Raw genomic sequence first — 19690 nt, forward strand, 5'->3', positions numbered from 1 at the left:
CTCTCCTCAGCATCTTTTTCACCATGTGACGGTGAACCAAAGTCTTCCTTTCCTCAATCCCAGTTTCCTCTTCTATAAAAGGACTGAAAATAACTGTGGCTATACACCAGGGATTCTTGACTGGAAATGATTTTGTCTCTCTCATAGAATTTCAAGATCTAACAAATAAAAAGACACCCAGTTAAAATTGAATTTCAGAAAAACCACAAATACTTTTTAAACTCAGTATGTCCCAGGCAACATTTGAGGTGCACTTGTCCTGGGCAATATGTATGATAAATTTATGCCAAAAAAATGATCAGAAAGTAAAATTTAACTGGACTTCCTTATTGTATCAGCAACCCCATTCCCACAGAACATGAGACAATGTCTGGAGATGTTTTTGGGGGTTACAATTGAAAGAAGGGGTACTGCTGGCACCAAGTTGAGTAGAGGCCAAGGATGTTGCTAAGTCAGCACAGGACAGTCCCACACACACAATCAGCAACCAGCAGACGCCAAAAGTCAATAACACAGAGCCTAAGAAATCCTGCTCAGGAGGCTTAAATGTTAAAAATATATTTTTAAAATTAAATGTTTAAGGAAAAAGAAAGGGAGCTGGACGCTTTCCCCATATTAAGAAAGAGGCAACTAAACTCAAATAATCTGTGAGGGCTGCAGCCAGACATTCTACTACAAAATGTGCCCTAATGAGCCCAGGGAGAGGCCCTGCCTTCAGGGGTGTTGTTTCAGGATGAAAATGAAGGCCTGCCGCCCACTGGTACTCTGGGCAAGCCCAGTGCTTACAACATGTGTGTAGACGCAGAACCTGGGCCTTGCTCAATAGTGTCAGGACTCCTGCCAGAGACTTCAGCGTGGCCAGTGGAGATAGGAGAGATGCTGCCACTTCCTTCCAAAGCTGCTGGACTCCTCCCCCAACAATTCCTAACAGTGGGGACTCCAAAACCCAAACTGCCAGTGATTCCTCTCATTTCAACATGACTTTATTTTTATTAAATTGTTCAAAAATATCACCCACTTCCTTTGAAAAATATGTTGTTTTATTTTTAGCACAAAAGAAATTTTTTTCATTATAGAAAATGAGCAAATACAAATAAGCAAAAACAAGAACTAAAGAGCATTTATAATTCCACCACCCACACAGAAATAGGATGAACATCTTTCTATATGCTCTGCCAGACGTTTTTACATGCAAGTGATGCCTACTTTTTGGGGTCTTTTACCCTGATGTTGACACTATTTTTTAGAGGGGGAGGGGTACTGCAGATTGAACTTGACCACTGAGCCATACCCCAGCCCTATTTTGTATTTTATTTAGAGACAAGGTCTTACTGAGTTGCTTAGTCCATCGCCATTGCTGAGGCTGGCTTTGAACTTGTAATCCTCCTGCCTCAGCCTCCTGAGCTGTTGGGATTACAGGCACGTGCCACGGTGCCCTGCTGATGTTGACAATTTAACATTATATTGTGACCATTACATTATGTCAATCATTATTAGATTAAAAATTATCTCGGTAGCCAAAACAATATTTTGCTTACCAATATACCAGACTTTCATTAACTAAGGCCCAGTTTTGCGATTTTTGTTTGTTTTCCACTTTTCAATATTATTTGCAAAGATACAGTAGGCATTTTTATAGTTAAATCATTGCAAATATAACTATTTTCTTAAGATCCAATTCTGAAGTTGAAATTGCTACATTGTGCACATACTATGGTCTGGATAAGTGTCCCCAAAGGGTAATGTGTTAAAGGTTTGGTCCCCAGGGTGATGCTACTGGGAGATGGAACCTTTAGGAGCTATGTTCTAGTGAAAGGTTCTTAGGTCTTTGGGAAGGTGCCCTTTAACACACTGTGGGACTCCAGCCACTTCCTCTTGTCTTTGCTCCTGTTGTCATGAGGCTAGCAAATTGTCCTGCCATGTGCTCCAACCATATTGTGTTGCCTTGTCAGAGGCCCAAAGTGATGGGCACCTGCTGCCTCACCAATCTTGGTCTGGAAACTCCAGAACCATGACCAACAATAAATATTTTTATTAGTTAATTATCTCAGGTATTTTGTTATAATAATTGGAAGCTGGCTAATGCAACACATGTTTAAAGCTTTTGATGCTTAGAACAGAGTTGTACAGAGAAGATAACCTGTCCCGCAATTAGCCTGACAGTCGTGATCAACAGCGGTGCCATTTTCTCCCCCAGCAGGAGTGTATGAGAGCGATCATGACTCTATATACAATCAGCGATGGCAGCTTTTACTTTGGTTTTGTTTTGTTTTATCATTGTACATTTGATAGGGGGAAAATGGATAGCTGGATGTTCTCATTTCAGTTCTTTGGTTACTAAATTATTTATTAGATGCTTAACTTTCTATTCCATATCTTTTGTAAGTTTTCAGTTTATGGCCTTGGACAATACTATATGTCTTTTGGCTTATTCATCTTTTCCTATTAATTTTTAAAACCTGCTTATAAATCTTTTATAATGCTGTATCATACCCTTAATTATGCAAATTGACAAATTCCTCCAACTTATCTGCCTTTAGGTTGTATACTAATGTCTATGGTTTTATGCAACCAAATTATCAATCTTTTCATATATTGCCTTCTCTCATAAAAATATGCTTTGGGTCTCTCTTTTCAAGAACAAATAAGCTAGTATTTCTATTTTTTCAACTATTTTAATATTTCAACTTTTATGTAAATTCCATCCAAATTTATTTCATAATATGCTACCAATTAAGCATCTGGTGTTTTCATCAAATAATTAACCAAGTGACTCACCAGGATTTGTTGAATAATTCTTTCTTTCACTGATGATTTGAGAAATCACTTTTATCTGACAGTAAATTCATAAAGATGACTATTTTAGGCTTTCAATTCACTACATTAATGATGATATTCAATTGTTCCAGCACCAGTAGCTCTCTGATTTAATCACTATAATAGTTTACAAAACTTTTTTTTTTTTTTGCAAAAATGTTTTGCTGTTCTCAGGTACTCTTCAAGATTTATTTTAGAATCATTTTGTGAAGCCCCCCACTCAAATCCCATTGAGATTTCAACCAGAATTCTGGTGCATTTGCAGAACAATTTGGAGAAAAGTGGTATCCCTTCAATAAATGTTTTTCTTTTCTTATTTAATAAGCATGCCAAGCATTACTAATATGAACCATCTTTGCTTTACTTCAAGCTTAAATAGGAATTCATTTGACAAATATTTATGTAGCAGCTCTGCTGTGCCAGGCTCTGTTCTAAGCGCTTAGGATGTATCAGTGAACTAACCAGATGAAGATATTTGCCCTCATAGAATTAATATTTTATTTAGGAAGACAATGGATATGTATGTAAGTAAAATGATGATAGATCAATCTTCAGGTGATGAATGATATAGACAAAAAACAGAAAAATGTAGAGTGAGAAAGATCACAAGTACAGAGGAAGAGAGAGAGTTGCAGTATCACCTGAGATGTTCATGGTAAGCATGGAGCATGGCTGTTTCTCAAAAAGTTAAGTGTAATATAACCCAGCCAATTCTACTCCCAGGTGTATTCTCAAAAGAATGGAAAACAAGTACTTAAATAAATACAGGTACATGCATGCTCTTAGCAGCACAGTTCACAATAGGTAAACAAAATATAAACTTATTTTATAAATACATATATGTGATACAATATTATACATCCATTAAAAAGAACGAAATACTGATCAGTGCTTTGATGTAGATGAACCTTTAAAACATTTCGATGATTGAAAGTAGCCAGACATAAAAGGTCACGTATTCTGTGATTCCATTTATATGAAGTAACTCAGAGATAGAAAGCAGATCATTGGTTGCCAGGAACAGCTAGTAAGGAAGGAAGTAGAACAGCTGTTTATTGGATGCAAGGTTTCCTTTAGGGGTGATAAAAAAAAACTGGGAACTAGGTGGAGGTGGTGGAGATGGCATAACAGGATGAACATACTAAATGCATTTAATTGTTTGGTTTAGATGGTTTGTTTTATGTTATATGATTTCATCTCAATTAAAAAAAAACAGGGGAAAATTACTTAAATCATAGATTCAAGTCTGGCCCATTGCCTGTTTTTCAACAACCCACAAATATAAAAGACTTACATTTTTAATTGAGGAAAAAAAATTTAAAAGAACAATACTTAGGACACATAAATATTATATGAAAGTCAAATGTCAACAGCTGTAAGTTTTAAGAACACACAGCCATGCTCATTTCCTTGCTTACAATCACTGCTAGCTATTTTCACCTTTACAATGGCAGTCTTGAAGGGTTGCAACAAAAACTGTGTCATCTACAAAGTCTACAACACAACGTTTACCATCTTTCCCTTTAAAAAGAAACTGATCCCTGGTCTAACTCCGCAGAAGTTTAAAAAAAAAAAAAAGTTTTAAAAAAAAAATCCTGCTAATCTTAGTGCCAAACTTGAAGTTATTGTTGAAGGATTTTCTCCCAGAAAGATCCTTCACTTGCTCCAGATTCTTGAAATAGGTGTTTTCCAAAGGAGCTGGAAGCTATCGGCTTCCTCCTGATGGTCACATCTTGTCTTGATTGCCCCCCAAACCACATGTTAAAAATACCACACTAAACGGCAATAAAGGGTTTCTAATGCTGTTGTGAATGTCATAAAAACATCACTGGTGGCTTGCTCCATGTGGGAAAGATCAGCACCAGGGAGGCTTCAAGAGGGCAAGGGAGGGATGCACCAGTAGTAGTAGTCAGTAGAGCAGATGTACTCCATGCTGACAGCCACCCTGCCATTCTCCAAGGGCTTCCCAGACCCCAGCCTGCTCTGTAATAGGAAGTTTGACGTCCGAGATAGCCATTTTTCTACAGTGTGATTGATAGAGAAGGCACATCGATTCAACTTGCTTTGCTCTTTCGTTTCTCTTTTTAATATTTTCTCTTCTTTCCCAAACGTTTCCCAGGGCAGAGCTTTGATGCTACTCTCTAGAGGATCTCTCCAGGGGAATGCCCTACTTCCCTCCGTGGGCGATCCCTAGAAAGCTGTGGGATGGATTTCATTTCCACAGCACTTGGCACGGGCTTTAACAAGTTGTTGTGATTTTCTTTGTTCGATCTCTGACTCTTAAAAGTTTTAAATAATTTCGTTTGCTTCAGGGTTTAGAGGTCCCTTAACAATAAATGTATCCCATTAATACATAAATTAGAGATTTTATATAAATGTTTAAATATTATTTCAAGAATAACATTTAATATTATTCTTGTATATTTCATAAACATGTATGAATCATATTTTTAAAATAATTATTGAATGAATTCTACAAATGATACATTTCTTTTATATTTTATACCATTCTCATGTCCTGAAGGCACAACTTTTATAAAGCAAGGATCAATTTAGTTGTTTGCAGATATAAGGGAGAGAGAAAGAAATAGAACACACAGGAGAATAGAGGGGTGTATGGAGACCCATGCTTTTATCAAGATCATGCCTTGTCAAATCCTGGGTTTGCTATGTCCAGTTCAGCCTTAAAGAATACGAAAGTTGTGATCTCAGGGAAAGTCACCAATCAGAGTTGCAGTTGACACAGTCTGCAGCCATCTCACCATTTCTTTCACATGGCTCAGTGATCAAGTGCCTTATCCAGGGTCTCAGCGCTAAGGGCTATTATCCAAACTTTTTTGTTACCGTATACCTGAATTTTTCCACCTCACTGTGCTGTCTTCACAAATTACAAGTATATTTACATATGCACATATCCAAATATGAACATCCAAATATAATTTATGCATAAACACTGTAATGATTTGTAGAATATCTGCCCTACTCTTGAATTCTTCCTTTCGTCCTTCTCCATCCTGCCTATATTCTTTCTTTTAAAATAATCAACCAAGATAAGAACATTGTTTTCATCAAAGGAGAACAATTTTCAGTGTCATTTTCAAAATTAAAAATAAGTTGCTGAAGTCAGGCACGGTGACTCATTCCTGTAAATCCCAGCAGCTCAGGAGGCTGAGGCAGGAGGATTATAAATGCAAAGCCAGCCTCAGCAAAAGTGAGGCGCTAAGCAACTCAGTGAGATCCTGTCTTTAAATAAAATACAAAAAAAAAAAGAGCTGGAGATGTGGCTCAGAGGTTGAATGCCCCTGGATTCAATCCCCAGAACCCAGAAAAAAAGAAAGAAAGAAGAAAAAGTTGCTGAGCCAGGGTCGGTGGCACACACCTGTAATCCCAGCGGTTTGGGAGGCTGAGGCAAGGAGGATAGCAAGTTCAAAGCTAATCTCAGCAATTTAGCAAGGCCCTAAGCAATTCAACCAGACCCTGTCTCTAAATAAAATATAAAAAGGTGGCTGGTGATGTGGCTCAGTAATTAAGTGCCCCTGGATTCAATCCCCTATATCAAAATAAGAATAATAATAAGTTGCTGAATAGATGTGTAACAGAAGTAGAAACAGCAGTGTATGCATACATTGGCTAATGCATTTCCAGCCTTGTCTCCTAACAGGTTAATGATGTGCAAGTAATCACCAGCTTTGAAGGTTTGGCATTAGCAAGTGCAATGGGAAGAACTCTGTTTCCCACACTCTCTTGCTGCGTGTTCTCAAGGGCTTGCACTGGGCTACAGACCACTAGAGCCTATAATCCCTTATTCAAATCTGTTATGGGGACCTGCATCCCTACAGTGGAAAATGACAGTTCCTCTTTGTTGCCTCCAAGAACCTATTTTATGTAATCCACCACAAGTGTGATCAGAATGCCTCTTTCAAAGAGGTATTGGAACAGGATAGTTGCGGCTCTAGAATTTTCTCAGGAAAACTTTAGCTACCTGGAAATTCTTGCTACTTCTCATCCAATTCATCTTGATTGACTATGTGGTTATGTATTTGTTATTTTTATTTTATCCTTATCAAAGACTGAAGAGGGTCGTAAATACCTCCTTTCAATTTCAGTAGAAGAAACCTGAAGTAGATCTGCTGATATGCAGAAGGCTGGGGGAGAAGGGAAGAGAACTGGACTTCAGAACTGGTGTCTTTCCTCACTCACTGCATATCCCGGGGCTTCTGTTCACTATCTATTAAAATGAGGAAATGAAAATTCTTATCTCACAGGACTGTTGGAATCTTAAAAGAAAAAGTTTCAGTGCTGGGCTCCACAGCTAGTGATTTCTGCACTCAACATTTGTTCATTCTTTCCAGTGAAGTTACCAGTTGTGGTTATCCTTGCCTTCCTGAGTTAAATGGTTAAAAAAAAAAACATAGCATTTTACATACAAAATGTAATGTTCACTTATTAATAAAATGAGGTTATATCCAGGAAATGTTTAACATGGTACACAAGAGCTCAATAATTTTTAATTCCTTTCTGCAGAATCAGGAATTCAGGTTTCTAACTTCTAGTACAATGTTCTTTCCTCTCAGATAAATGTGTGTGTGTGTGTGTGTGTGTGTGTGTGTGTACATTCAGTGCAAGCTCCCTCAAAATATTAGTTCTATTTTTTCCTCTCCATTTTTTTTCTTTCAAATTATTCTTTTTCCGTATAAGGAGAGACAGAATCATTCCCAGTGGCTTCATTTGGCTTAGTTGACTTTATGTGACTTTAGAATCTTTAAATGGGTATATCAAAGAGAAACAGCATGTGAGGGTAATGGAAATACATCCTATGTTCTGTTCATATTTTTTAAATCCCACTGTGAAGCACTGGCTTCTTGAAATCATTCTGGGGTTAGATTTCTGAAGCCATGAGTTTTTCATAGTAGCACTAAAGATGTACTTTTATGATTTATTTGTGGAAATCAAGCTCCTCCATGTGACCACTCAACACATCATTTATATATGTTAAGCCAATTGCTTTTTCTTTGAGTTTTTACATGAAACTATGACAAAACTGTCATGCTTAAACACTCCTATAGTTAGGGATGTGTTGGTCTAGCATAGCAGGTACCTCTGGGTGCTATGTATGAAGTAAAAGCAATGATAGAATCCCAGACATCTCTTTCTCAGGCATAACAAAGCATATTGTAGGTCACCTGGAGGACATGACACTTGGTGACAATTCATACCATAAGGAGGAAGCAGAGGCCCATGTGAACTGTTACCTGGGAGAAGACCTCAAGCAAAGCCACAAACATTGAAGAGCACAGCTACCTTGATCCTGCCAGATGGCAACATCTGCTTTGAGAACGGTGTGAAGAGCTAACAGCAGAGAAGAGGGAGTGAGTTCCAGAATCAGCCTTCATCTGGCTTCCTAGTCAAGCAGGCAATTTAAGGAATAGTACCAGATCTGGATTGGAGAGTGCCCTGGAGCTTGGAGAGTTCTGGGTCCCCACAAACCAGGACACATTGGAACATTGGTATAACAATCAAAACCAGCTCACACAGTCAAGATCTGCAGGCAGTTCAAACCTTGTGGTCCCAACCTGAGTCCAGACCCCAGGAGTCAGGGGCCACAAGAAGTTCAGCTCTTTTTATAGTATTAGTGGGGTAAAGCCCCAATATTCTCTTAGCCTGGATATTTGTCTGGCCCAGGCGTGGGTTGAAATATCCCTCCAAAGAGAAAATAATGTAGGTCGTGCCAGGCATTTTACTGGTCACACTAGAGCCAGAAGTGAATATACACATGTTTCAAGTCAGGTCCCACATGGTAGAGGAGGAGATGGCTTGGTGTGATAGGTGCTCTAGCAACACTGAGAGCCCGAGGAGGATGATGTGTTCTGCAGTTGCAGAGGGAGGGAGGGTATTAGGCAGGAGGCTTTGGATTGTACACAGAGATAGTTCATGCATTAGAAGCTATTTATTATCTGAACAATGGACAATGCTAGGTGTATTGTTGTCTGTTTTTATAACTCAGCAACAGTTATATTCTTGTCTTTACTTTAAAAATACTGACTCTATCATTTTTACTATCATTTGTATAGATCCTAGCCTTTAAGTACCAAGGGTCTACCCGAGCACCCAAAGCTTACCTATTGCTTTTGCTTTCATGTTTCCAGCTTTGAGATTCTTTTGTCAAATGGCCATTTAGCTCTCTCTGGGCTCTGTACACTCTTGATACAGGCATCCCTAGTAGGCTCCTTTACTAGGACCCAGTAGTAGCTAAACCAATAAGATCAGGGGCCTGGAAAAATCTTTGGACTATCTTGCTTGTATTTACCTTGAAATCATTTCTAGATATTGTATGCAACCTAAGAAATATTTATGGCCATACAATAGTCTCTTCTTAGCCATAGTTTTGCTTTCCTCCTTTTTAATTACCTATGGTTAACTGTAGTCTAAAAATATAAAGTAGAAAATTCCATGAACAAACAATTCAAAAGTTTCCAAATGTGCATACCTTTCTGAGTAGTGTGATGAGATCTCATGCTGTCCATTCTGTCCTGCCCAAGTGTAAATTATCCCTTCATCCAGTGTATCAATGCTGTATGTGCTACCTGCCCATCAATCACTTAGTAGCCATCTCCATTATCAGAGCAACTGTCACAGTTTCCCTGTACTTGTGTTCAAGTAAGAAGGTCGGTAATAGCCAAAGGCTACATCACAATACCTGAGTCATTCACTTCATTTCATCTCATCACATGGTATCATCTCACATCCTCACCAGAGAAGGATGAGTTCAGCCCAAGAAGATATTTTGAGAAAGAGAGACCTCGTTCATGTAACTTTTGTTACACTGTATTGTTCTAATTCTTCTATTTTATTATTAGTTATGGCTAATTTCTACTGTATCTAATTTGTAGATTAAACTTTATTCTGTGTATGTATAGTAAAAAACATCGTCTATATAGGGTTGGGGACTATCCATGATTCCAGGTTTCCACTGGGGTCTTTAATATATTGTCCACTAAGGAAAGGGAGTACTACTGGATTTATAGACAGACATACACCTGCATACACACACACACACACACACACACACACACACACACACACAGAGAGATACATTTATACATGAAATATATGTGTGTGGGTGTATATGTGAGAATAGAGTTTCCCAACTCATAGTAAAAGGTGTTTTTATTATCTAAGCTACAACAATTTTCATCAAATATATTATGTAAGAGTAATTCTATGATTCTACAAACTGAAAACAAACTAAATATTAGTTGACTATTAATTTAAATACTGTGTTATGATTACACTTACTTTCTTACACAAACATTTTTTTTTCATTCTCCAAATTGCTTCTGCAATTAAGAGATCTAAATTGTAAAGCATTATTTTATCTTTAACTTTGACATTATATGAAATTTGGCTAAGGACTAAGCAATGCCCAAATTGCAAAATGTTATCAAAATTAGTCTGGCCAATTGTTTAACATACATATGTAATAAATTTCATTTAACAAGAAAACAGGAGTATGTCATCTAATGTAGTAGATTCAGTCACCAGCCTTGAGAAAAAAATTTTCAAAAATGTCTCCCAGCATATGTGTAGACTTCATGTTCTAGAGATTTAACATTTGATTCTCTATGGACAGCTCATTATTGATAGTGGTGAACGATATACCATGTTCATGAAAAAAGCCCAGGATCTGACACCTAATGGGTAGCTTATTGACTTGCATTGGTCCATTTTAAACTCCATTTGACTATTATGACTAACATGCTTAATAATTTTAATCATAACTCACTCATGAAACTCTTAGCTTTAACCCAGAACTTCAAATTTCAAGGGAAAAACTGATAACTTTGTAATAACTGGCCCCATGCTTTGCCTATATCTAATATGCCGGGAGTCATATCATTCCAAGGTTCCAAGGGGCCAACTTGATCCTGTTTCCAGAGACTTCTTATTTATTTATTTATTTAGTAACAGTAGTATATAAGAACAGTTTCAAGACAGGTTGTACTTGAAATGGAAGCTGTCCCATCTCAAATTCACTTCTAAAAGGCAGCCACTTTCACCTCTAATTTTTTCCCCTTGCGTTTATGTGAATAGTTCTAAATGCTGTGATCTGCTGCTATTTATTGATTAATCAAACATTGATTGTCTTCCTGCCATAAAAGATAGATTCAGCTCTCAGACCACCAGCACCATCTCTTATTCTTTCCTTCCTTGTGCTGGCCTTTCCAAAAGAGTTATATCACAATCTTTGCCCCCTTGCTCCCTCTTCCCAAGTACTTTTATCACAATTTTGTGCTAACTAGATGGTCAATTTATGCATATGTATGACTACTGTTAATTTCTAATTCAAGTGTTACATTATGATTACATTTCTTTTCTTAAATTTTATTTTCCTCAAATTGAAGTTGCCTTTTTACCTACTGAATTTTTTTCATGCATCTGTACTTTTTTCAAATGCTTCCACAGATTTCTCAAATGCCAAGTTCTTTTATAATAGTCAAATCTCAAAATAATCAATAAACTTTTAAGTCCCCCCCCTTTTATTTTCAGCATACTGCCTTACTTTATCTTGCAGCTCCAGTCTACACCTATTGCAGAGCTGTTATATGGGGATATCATTTATCTCTCCTCCATGTCAGCTCTGTTGTGCACTAGATCTGATATTCTTCTCTTTTTTGATTTATTCCCTCATTTTTTAATAGGCACATTCTCCAGCAATTTCTTTAAGATCATGGGGAAAGTAAACATTTTGAAACCCTAAATACATATTTATTCAACCTTCACCTGTGTTTGATAATTTGGCTGGGTATAAAATTCTGGGGTGGAAAACATTTTCTCTCAGAATCTTGAAATTTGACAGTTTTCAAAGTTCCATGGCCTTCTAGTTTCCAAGTTGCTTTGAGAAATCTAATGTTATCTTCTATTAAACTGCTTACTATACTGTCCATTGCTTTCTATCTCTGTATGTTGAACTCACTTCTACACTAACTACTCTTCTAAGTAAACTTGTTCTTTGGAGTCTAAGCCATTTTTTAAAAAATACCTTGACTTTAGCTTTAGTGAAGTTTTGATATAACTAAATGGGAAATTCTTTGACCAGTCCACCATTTCTTCATTTTTTACCCAAAGTACAGTGAAATCTTTATTTCTAGGCATTTAAACCTATTAAATCCTTTAATGTGTGTATGTGTGTGTGTGTGTGTGCATGTGTGTATGTATTACTCTATATATTATTCTTGTGATTGTGGGCAGCAGCAGCAGTGAGACCCTGACTATAGCTCAACTTCTAAATTTTCAATTTTGTGAAGGTGTGAAAGCCACATGCATTCAATAGAAACAATACATCAAATTTGATATTTTTGCCTTGTTAATAATATACTACATATTATTCTTGTGATTGTGGGCAGCAGCAGCAGTGAGGCACAGCTCCCAATCTGCCACATGGTCACAACCAATATTCTTCAGTGTACTATGCTTCTGAACTATGTTTTTTGTAGGTCAAGTGCACCACATGCACTTTTTACTTAATATTTTCAACTTATAATAAGTTTATTTATTAGGATAATACCCCATTATAAGTCAAGGAGCATCTGTAGCATGACAGTATTCTATTAGCAATTCTGATGGTAGGTAGACTATTCCCATTTGGTGATGAGATAGCTGAGGATCCAGAAATATCGCAGTTTTTTTTTTCAATTTAAAGAAACTGTACTAGACATATTCAAATTTAAAACTGAGTTTCTCTTCTCTGCCCCAGCCTAAGGCACACATAATACAATGTACTTGCAATGGAAGTCACAAGTAACAAAATAAGTCAGACCATGGCTTCTCTGTGTCTTGCTAGAGTAAACTAATGTCACTGCTGTGATGTGAATCATTCCTTTGAACTATTCTCTGAACTTCAGAGCACAAGCTCTCCTCTTCAATCACTTTTGTTATTCCACAGTGGAAATTGAAACACCTAAAACCAAATAATTGCTGGTGGTCTGACTCATACAAAACAGGGGAGTGCACGAGAACAGACATGGAAAACCGAAATCATTGTGTTTGGGTTTGAAGGAAAATTTACCTTAATATATAATGACACTATTTCAGAGTCCAGCACACAATGAAACAACTTTCATCTTTGACGTTTCTACTTACGTTTCCACATAGGGCACAAATGGCATTCTCTCATTTGAAAATGAAAAAAAAAAATAAGTAATTACTTTTCACATCTCGTCTTTTGAAAGCATAGCCGTTCCTTTCTGCTAAGTGATTATTCTCAAAAAGAAAAGGGACTTTCCAACCACTATTTATGAACACATACCCAATAATTTATGGTGTGTGCATGTGTCACCTCAGCTTTCTGTCAGCAGACAGGCTTTGTACTACACAGTGCCTTCCCAGAAGGAGAATTCAGGCAACACCTGCAAAATCATTTCTAGTTCAAAGGTTTGCCCATTGCTTTTCCCAGGTGAGTTTCAGGTCCTTGCACTCCCTTTTTTATCATTGAACTAACCCCAACTTTATCTCCATGTAGGCTAAACAGATGGAGAGGAAATATTTGGGTCAAGCAGTGCAAGAGTGAAAGTAGGCAAGACCTAATCTGACTTGGGGCAAATCATTCAAACATACCCTTGAGGCTTCTAGTCTTTGGATATTTAGCTTTTGAATACTTTTTCTATGTTGCTGATGAATCAATTTCAATAACTATCTCACACCAGTCATCATTGTTTCACTGCATATGTGACTATGAAAGAATTTTTTCATTAATTTATTTAATGCAGCCAGGCACAGTGGCCCACATCTGTAATCCCAGCAGCTTGGGAGGCCAAGGCAGGAGGATCATGAGTTCAAAGCCAGCCTCAGCAAGGTGAAAGCACTAAGCAACTCAGTGATGCACTGTCTCTAAATAAAGTACAAAAAAGGGCTGGGGTGTGGCTCAGGGGTTGAGGACCCCTGAGTTCAATCCCCAGTACCAAGAAAAATAAGAAAGAAAATGATTTAATGTATGTTTATTGGGCATCAGGCTCAGAGTGAAATATACAAAGGTAAATGAACAGACATGGTCCTAAGCCTCATTGAGTTGACAGTCCAGAGGAAAAGGAAGACAGAAGCAAGTTCTCAAGTAAATATTAATAGTGATAAATGTTATAAAAAGATAACCATAGCATGCTGGGAGGAAGGATAATAGGAAAAAGATAATTTAGGCTGGAGAGAAGAAATGTTTTTAAGGAATCTTGATTGAAAAAAAATACAACAGATGCAAATATGAGGGGTCACTTAGCCAAGAGAAGAGTGGTAGAAACAGCATCCCAGGCAAACAGAGCTGTAGGTATCAAACCTTTAGGAATTTAAGAGTTTGCATATTCAAGAAACTAAAAGAAGGCCACATGACTAAAACCTAGTGAACCAGAGGGGTTGGCCTGAGATAGAGTCAAAGGTGGGCTCCCACCACAAAGCTTTGCCACCATAGTGAACATTTTGTATGACATCAGAAAGCCAGGAAGAACCTGCTCAAAGATGTTTAAGCAAAGGAAAGAAGTGACTAAATTATATTATAAAAAGACCATTCTGGCCACTATAGATACGTTGAGTTATAAAGGGGGAAAAACAGATGAAGGGGATGAGAGCACATTGGTGGGGGGAAAGGTGGGTTTTTTAATCTTGGGATACCCTCATTTTGGATCTGGAGTCAGTTGTGATAGTTAGTTGGTTGCCTGTGGACCCAGAACTCACATTACATGGACATATTCATTTTGATAACTCCACCCTAGAGACTATTTTAGTAGAGACCCACTGCCTCTCCAGGTGGTCTTCTTGGGCAAAAAAATCTGTTTAATCCTCATCTGTGCTATCACAACATTTGACCTCATGCACCGTTTTCCTGACAAGCTTTCAGAGTGCCAGCCTTGCCAGCCACATTCTGTACCATGAACGCCATCTTCCTACAGCTCCCACACTCCACACACCTGTCTGGCCTCCCAGTGCCTCTCCTTGCCTCAGCCTTGGGCTTTGGTGCAGCACTAAAATGACCAGGCAGGGGCTGGTATCTGATCGAGTCCTCTCTCCCTATTGCAGAAGACCATCAACACCCCTTTCACACAGACTTTACCATTTCCCCTGTATCAGTTATTTTCCTGAGTTTTTTCTAAGACCTCAAACCTTATGACAGGAAGGCAAGCAAGAATGGGTAAAACGATAGGACCCGCACCACTCAGCAAGAACTAGAAAAGTAAAAACGGGTGGCCTATACAAAGAGTAAGGAGAGTAGATCTTGCTAGTTTTAATTAAGAGGAAAAAGAAATGGAGAGAAACCAGAGCAGATAACTTAGGTAGAAAAATGTAGGAGACAGTCAAAGAATTTACCATTGTCTTTTTTTCATTTGGGAAGTTGAGTGGAAAAGTCATCAGAAAGAACTTCCTGGTTATTGGAAGAACCTCTTTTATAGCCATTTAAAGGGGTATCTAGGAAAGGATAGGCTGTATCCTAACCAAAGTTTGCCCTGTGCCTAACAGGAACAAATGCCAAGCACGGATTGCGCTGCAAAGCCTGTAAGATGAGCATCCACCACAGGTGCACAGACGGCCTAGCACCCCAGCGGTGCATGGGCAAGCTGGTAAGGGCTCATGCCAACAGGAAGCCCCAGACTCCCTGCCCCAACTCCAACTCCTCCTTAGCTCTGAAGTCACCCCAGCATCCCTGTCCTGCTCACTTGGCTCCCTAATTAGCATAAAGATAAAGAAGAGTGAAGCTAAGTCAACCCTCTAGACAAATGCTGTACATTAGAGGGAGTGAGGGTCCTTAATAGAATGACTGTCTTTTCCCAGGTTGGGACTTTCTCAGTTTTAGCACTGCAATCTTTATCCGGGGACTGTTCAGATTTTTTCAAAGTAGAAGTCATGCATCCTAGGAACCCCTTCTGTCCCAGGCAAACTAATGTCATTTGTTAGTTACCCTAGAGCTTAATTGGCTATCAACTCAGTGAGTTTCAAAAGAGGACTACAGCCAACCCCCAGCAAAACTGAAACAGAGCTATAATAGTCTACACCACTTTAACAGTCATGTTAGCCAAATGAAGAAAGGTCTGATGGTCTTGTCATTCTGAGCTGATCCTACCATCTCAGGAGTGTGGGCTTCAGTCCTGATGCCTCACATTGATAAAAAGCAACCCAGAGCATGTCTGAGGGTATTTAAAACTAGGATGGCCAAAGATTATACCAATGGTATCTACTATAGAAAATAATTCATTGGAATATAACAACTGTCTTCAAAAAATGTAAGACCATCACATTTTCTGGCTCTAGGGAAAAGACTTAGTATCAGTAGTTGCCATGTCTTAACACTCAGATATAATATCACCAAAGACCTCCTCCAGGGCTAGGGAATGCTCCTATAATCTTCCTGCCATTTTCAGTGCTCAGATAAAGCAGGACGCTACTTGCCAGGAACACGGGAGAAGATCTCAGGATTCTAGTAGAAACCAGGTCACCAAGTTCCCTTCTAACACGGGGAGTTCTAAGTCCAGGTTTTTACAGAGTTTATCCACTTCCTTTGATTGGCAGTGTCCTTTTTTTTTCTCAAATCCCTTCCACTTTCACCTGTTCCCCTTCTCCTTTCTTCAGTGATCATTCTCACAAGCCAAGACAAAGATCACGGATGAGAGATCACAAACACAGAAGAGAATCCAGAAAGAATAGAAGATGATTCTGAGGAAAACTCTTCAGATATGCCTTTAGGTCTTGGGGTCTGCTTTCTCATGCCCAGGACTTTATGAATTTAATAAAGCACAATCATAAACTGTGGTAAAAGAATGCAAAGCAATCCCTTTGTCCTGGGAGATAATGAGCATATGGCACACAGCAGAAGCTGCAGTACACAGCAGGGGGAGAAGAATCAGGATGTCAAGCCAGGGCCAAGAACTTGCTATCTAGATAGGGCATAACTTGCTTATTGCCATCCATCTTTTCTCCTCCCCACTCCCCTTTCAGCAGTGAGTTATAGAATTAATAAGACAAGTCAGCATCTTAAAGGGAGACACCAACTGGTTTTATAATTTTAGGACTCAAGTGATTTTCTCCATCTCTTCAATGACATTAAGACCCTCTCTTTCTTATTCTCTCTCCAGCCAAAGGGGTTTCGGCGTTACTACAGCTCCCCCTTGCTCATCCATGAACAGTTTGGATGCATTAAAGAAGTTATGCCCATTGGTGAGTTGGACATTGATGAGTTGAGATGGGTTTTGAGCTACAGAGTCAGTAATAGGTGCTTAATAGGTGCTGTCCTCCAAGGACTTCCAATGGCATTTGCCAGTAAATGGATGGAACTGGAGAATATCATATTAAATGAAGTAAGCCAGTCCCAAAAAACCAAAGGCGGAATGTTCTCTCTGATATGTGGATGCTAACCCACAACAAGGGAAGGGAAGATTAGAAGTTCATTGGACTAGACAAGGAGGAATGAAGGGAAGGGGGGTTGAATGGGAATAGAAAAGACAGTAGAATGAATCAAACGCATCTTTCCTATCCTTATATGTGAATATACAACCAATGTAACTCCACATCATATACAACCACAATAATGGAATCCTAATTGGAACAAGTTATGCTTGTTCTATGTATATATGATACGTCAAAATATATTCTACTGTCACATATATCTAGAAAGAACAAATTTAAAAAATAAAACAGTGGCTGTCTTTGTTTGGTGGCTGCTTGGGTTGTAATTGTTTTGCTGGAGGAGAAACAGAAGGTGGACCAAATTCTTCAGAAAATTTTCATCCTGATGAAGTTTGAAAAACACTCACTTCCCAAGGGCTCCTGATATGCTTTCTCAGTCATGAGCAGCACGGAAGAGTGGCAAGAGCATGGGGCATAGCTTCTCAAAGACCTGTGTAGAGCTGGTGGCCTACTGTTCTCTGCACAAATAACTGAATCTGTCATTTCCTACAAACTGAGAAGGGCAATCGCAATCACTGTTTTCATAATTGTTGTGAGACAGATAGATAGATGGATAGATAGACAGGGATACATACAATATATAGTATCTGATAGGACAGTATATCTGATATACATATAACATATACTGAGTATATACTATAGACAATAAGTATAAAGTGGGAACTCAGGAAATCTCACCTATTCTTTAATGAGGACCTAAATAATGCCCTATATTTAGAGTTATTCTGGCTTAGATTTCTTCTTTTATAATACCTTCCAATTTTCTTCTTTCTTTTTTTTTTATTCTGTCCCTAAAAATCTCCACACCTATTTTTGCCTTTTTGGCTGGACAGGTTTTAAAGTAGAAATTTATAAACTAGAAACCTTTTAATTAGAAATTTATGAAGCCTGGTGATTTCAAATCCCTGTGAAAAAACACTTGCCCCCTGTTGCAAACACTGTGTCTCAAGAATGTGCCTTAGTGAGCAGAGCCTCCCTCTGGAGGAAATGAAACCAGTCTCTGGAGTCCTGGGGATGGATCAGGAAAGAGGAAAACCAATCACTCAGGGAAAGTTTCAGAGCAGAGTCCTGGCTGGAAGTTCTGGGTGCCATGGTGAATGTGCACATGGTGGTGTGGAGGTCACGTCTGTGCGGGAAGCTGGATCTTCCCCAGGGCTGGCAGGTCAGCTGCTTCTCGGAGGATGATAACCCAGGAGTGATGCGTGGTGGGCGGGGTGGGCCCTCACCGGTGAGCTTTCTCAGAAAAGCTTTCTCTTCTGTTGCAGCCTGTGGCAATAAGGTGGACCCTGTCTACGAGACCCTTCGCTTTGGCACTTCCCTGGCCCAGAGAACGAAGAAGGGCAGCTCTGGCAGTGGCTCTGATTCACCTCACAGGACCTCTGTAATTGTCCTCTTCCCCCCTCAGTTCACCCATGGTGTCTCGGGCAGGGCCAGCCTCGGGTGCAGCAGTATAAGGGATTTCACCTGAATGTGCCATGAGGATGATTCTTCTGAGAGTCAGGCTACCTCCAAAGGGTAACTCAAAGTGCTCTGGGCCACGAAGGGCTGACTTTCTGTTGTCAACACCCAGGGCACATTTTACTTTTCTGCTCAAAGATCATTCTCTTGGCCTCATGAGTTTTCCCATATACTGTTTTTTTTTTTCTTTTGTTTTGGTTTTGGTTTTGGTTTTCATCCTCTCACCAATATTAGATGGCATATCAGTCAACACTTAAGAAATATTTGGCTGAGTCAGACATGGTGGTACATACCTATAATTGCAGTGACTGGAGAGGCTGAGGCAGGAGGATCCCAAGGTCAAGGCTAGCCTCAGCAGCCTAACAAGGTTCTAAGCAATTTAGTAAGACCCCACCTCAAAATTAAAAAAAAAAAAAAAAAAAAAACAGGAGATGGAGCTCAGTGTAAATACACCTCTGGGTTCAATCCCCATCCCCATCCCCCCCCCCAGAAAAAAAGAAAAAAGAAAGGAAGGGAGGAAGGAAAAATAAAAGAAATATTTGACTCAAACAATGGGCAAAAACAGAAGGTCTGGATGTTTGCATTTCTCCTTCTGGCTTTATCCCAGTTAAAAGAGAGAGCTATTTCTCACATTTTCTCACTCCTTTCTAAGACAGAGTGTGCCTTGATTTCACAGAAAAACAGCCCTCCCTGGAAATGCTCCACCTGTGACTCAGTAGAACCTCTCTCCAAGGGACACTCACCCTCCCAAACACCTCTTTTGTTTCATCTGACCTAAACTGATGGTCTAATGTATTTCTGTGCCCACCCTGTCTCTGGCTCTCCCATTCATAATTTCTATAAATGGCCCAAGATGCCACACAACTCTCCAACCCTTGCTGAAAGCCACCATCCCTCCTAAAAAATGGCAAGGACTGTCCAGTGCACATGGCCATTCAGGAAGGCCTGCATAAGGTTGCAGGACTGGGACTTTAGG

At 39.0% G+C, this 19690-nt stretch overlaps 1 protein-coding gene across 2 annotated transcripts in view; it reads left to right on the forward strand.

The window, feature by feature from the left end:
- Window positions 1-19690, forward strand: part of Stac (SH3 and cysteine rich domain) — a 157969-nt gene that overhangs the window by 92128 nt on the left and 46151 nt on the right. The window contains exons 3-5 of one of the 2 annotated variants that reach the window (XM_026406409.2): window positions 15316-15416; window positions 16926-17007; window positions 18522-18637. In XM_026406409.2, coding sequence (XP_026262194.1) covers window positions 15316-15416; window positions 16926-17007; window positions 18522-18637 — 299 coding nt within the window. The remainder of the gene's footprint in view (window positions 1-15315; window positions 15417-16925; window positions 17008-18521; window positions 18638-19690) is intronic. The other variant, XM_026406417.2, reaches the window with a different exon arrangement.

This window comes from Urocitellus parryii, chromosome 3 (genome assembly GCF_045843805.1).
Source record: "Urocitellus parryii isolate mUroPar1 chromosome 3, mUroPar1.hap1, whole genome shotgun sequence".
NCBI lineage: Eukaryota > Metazoa > Chordata > Mammalia > Rodentia > Sciuridae > Urocitellus > Urocitellus parryii.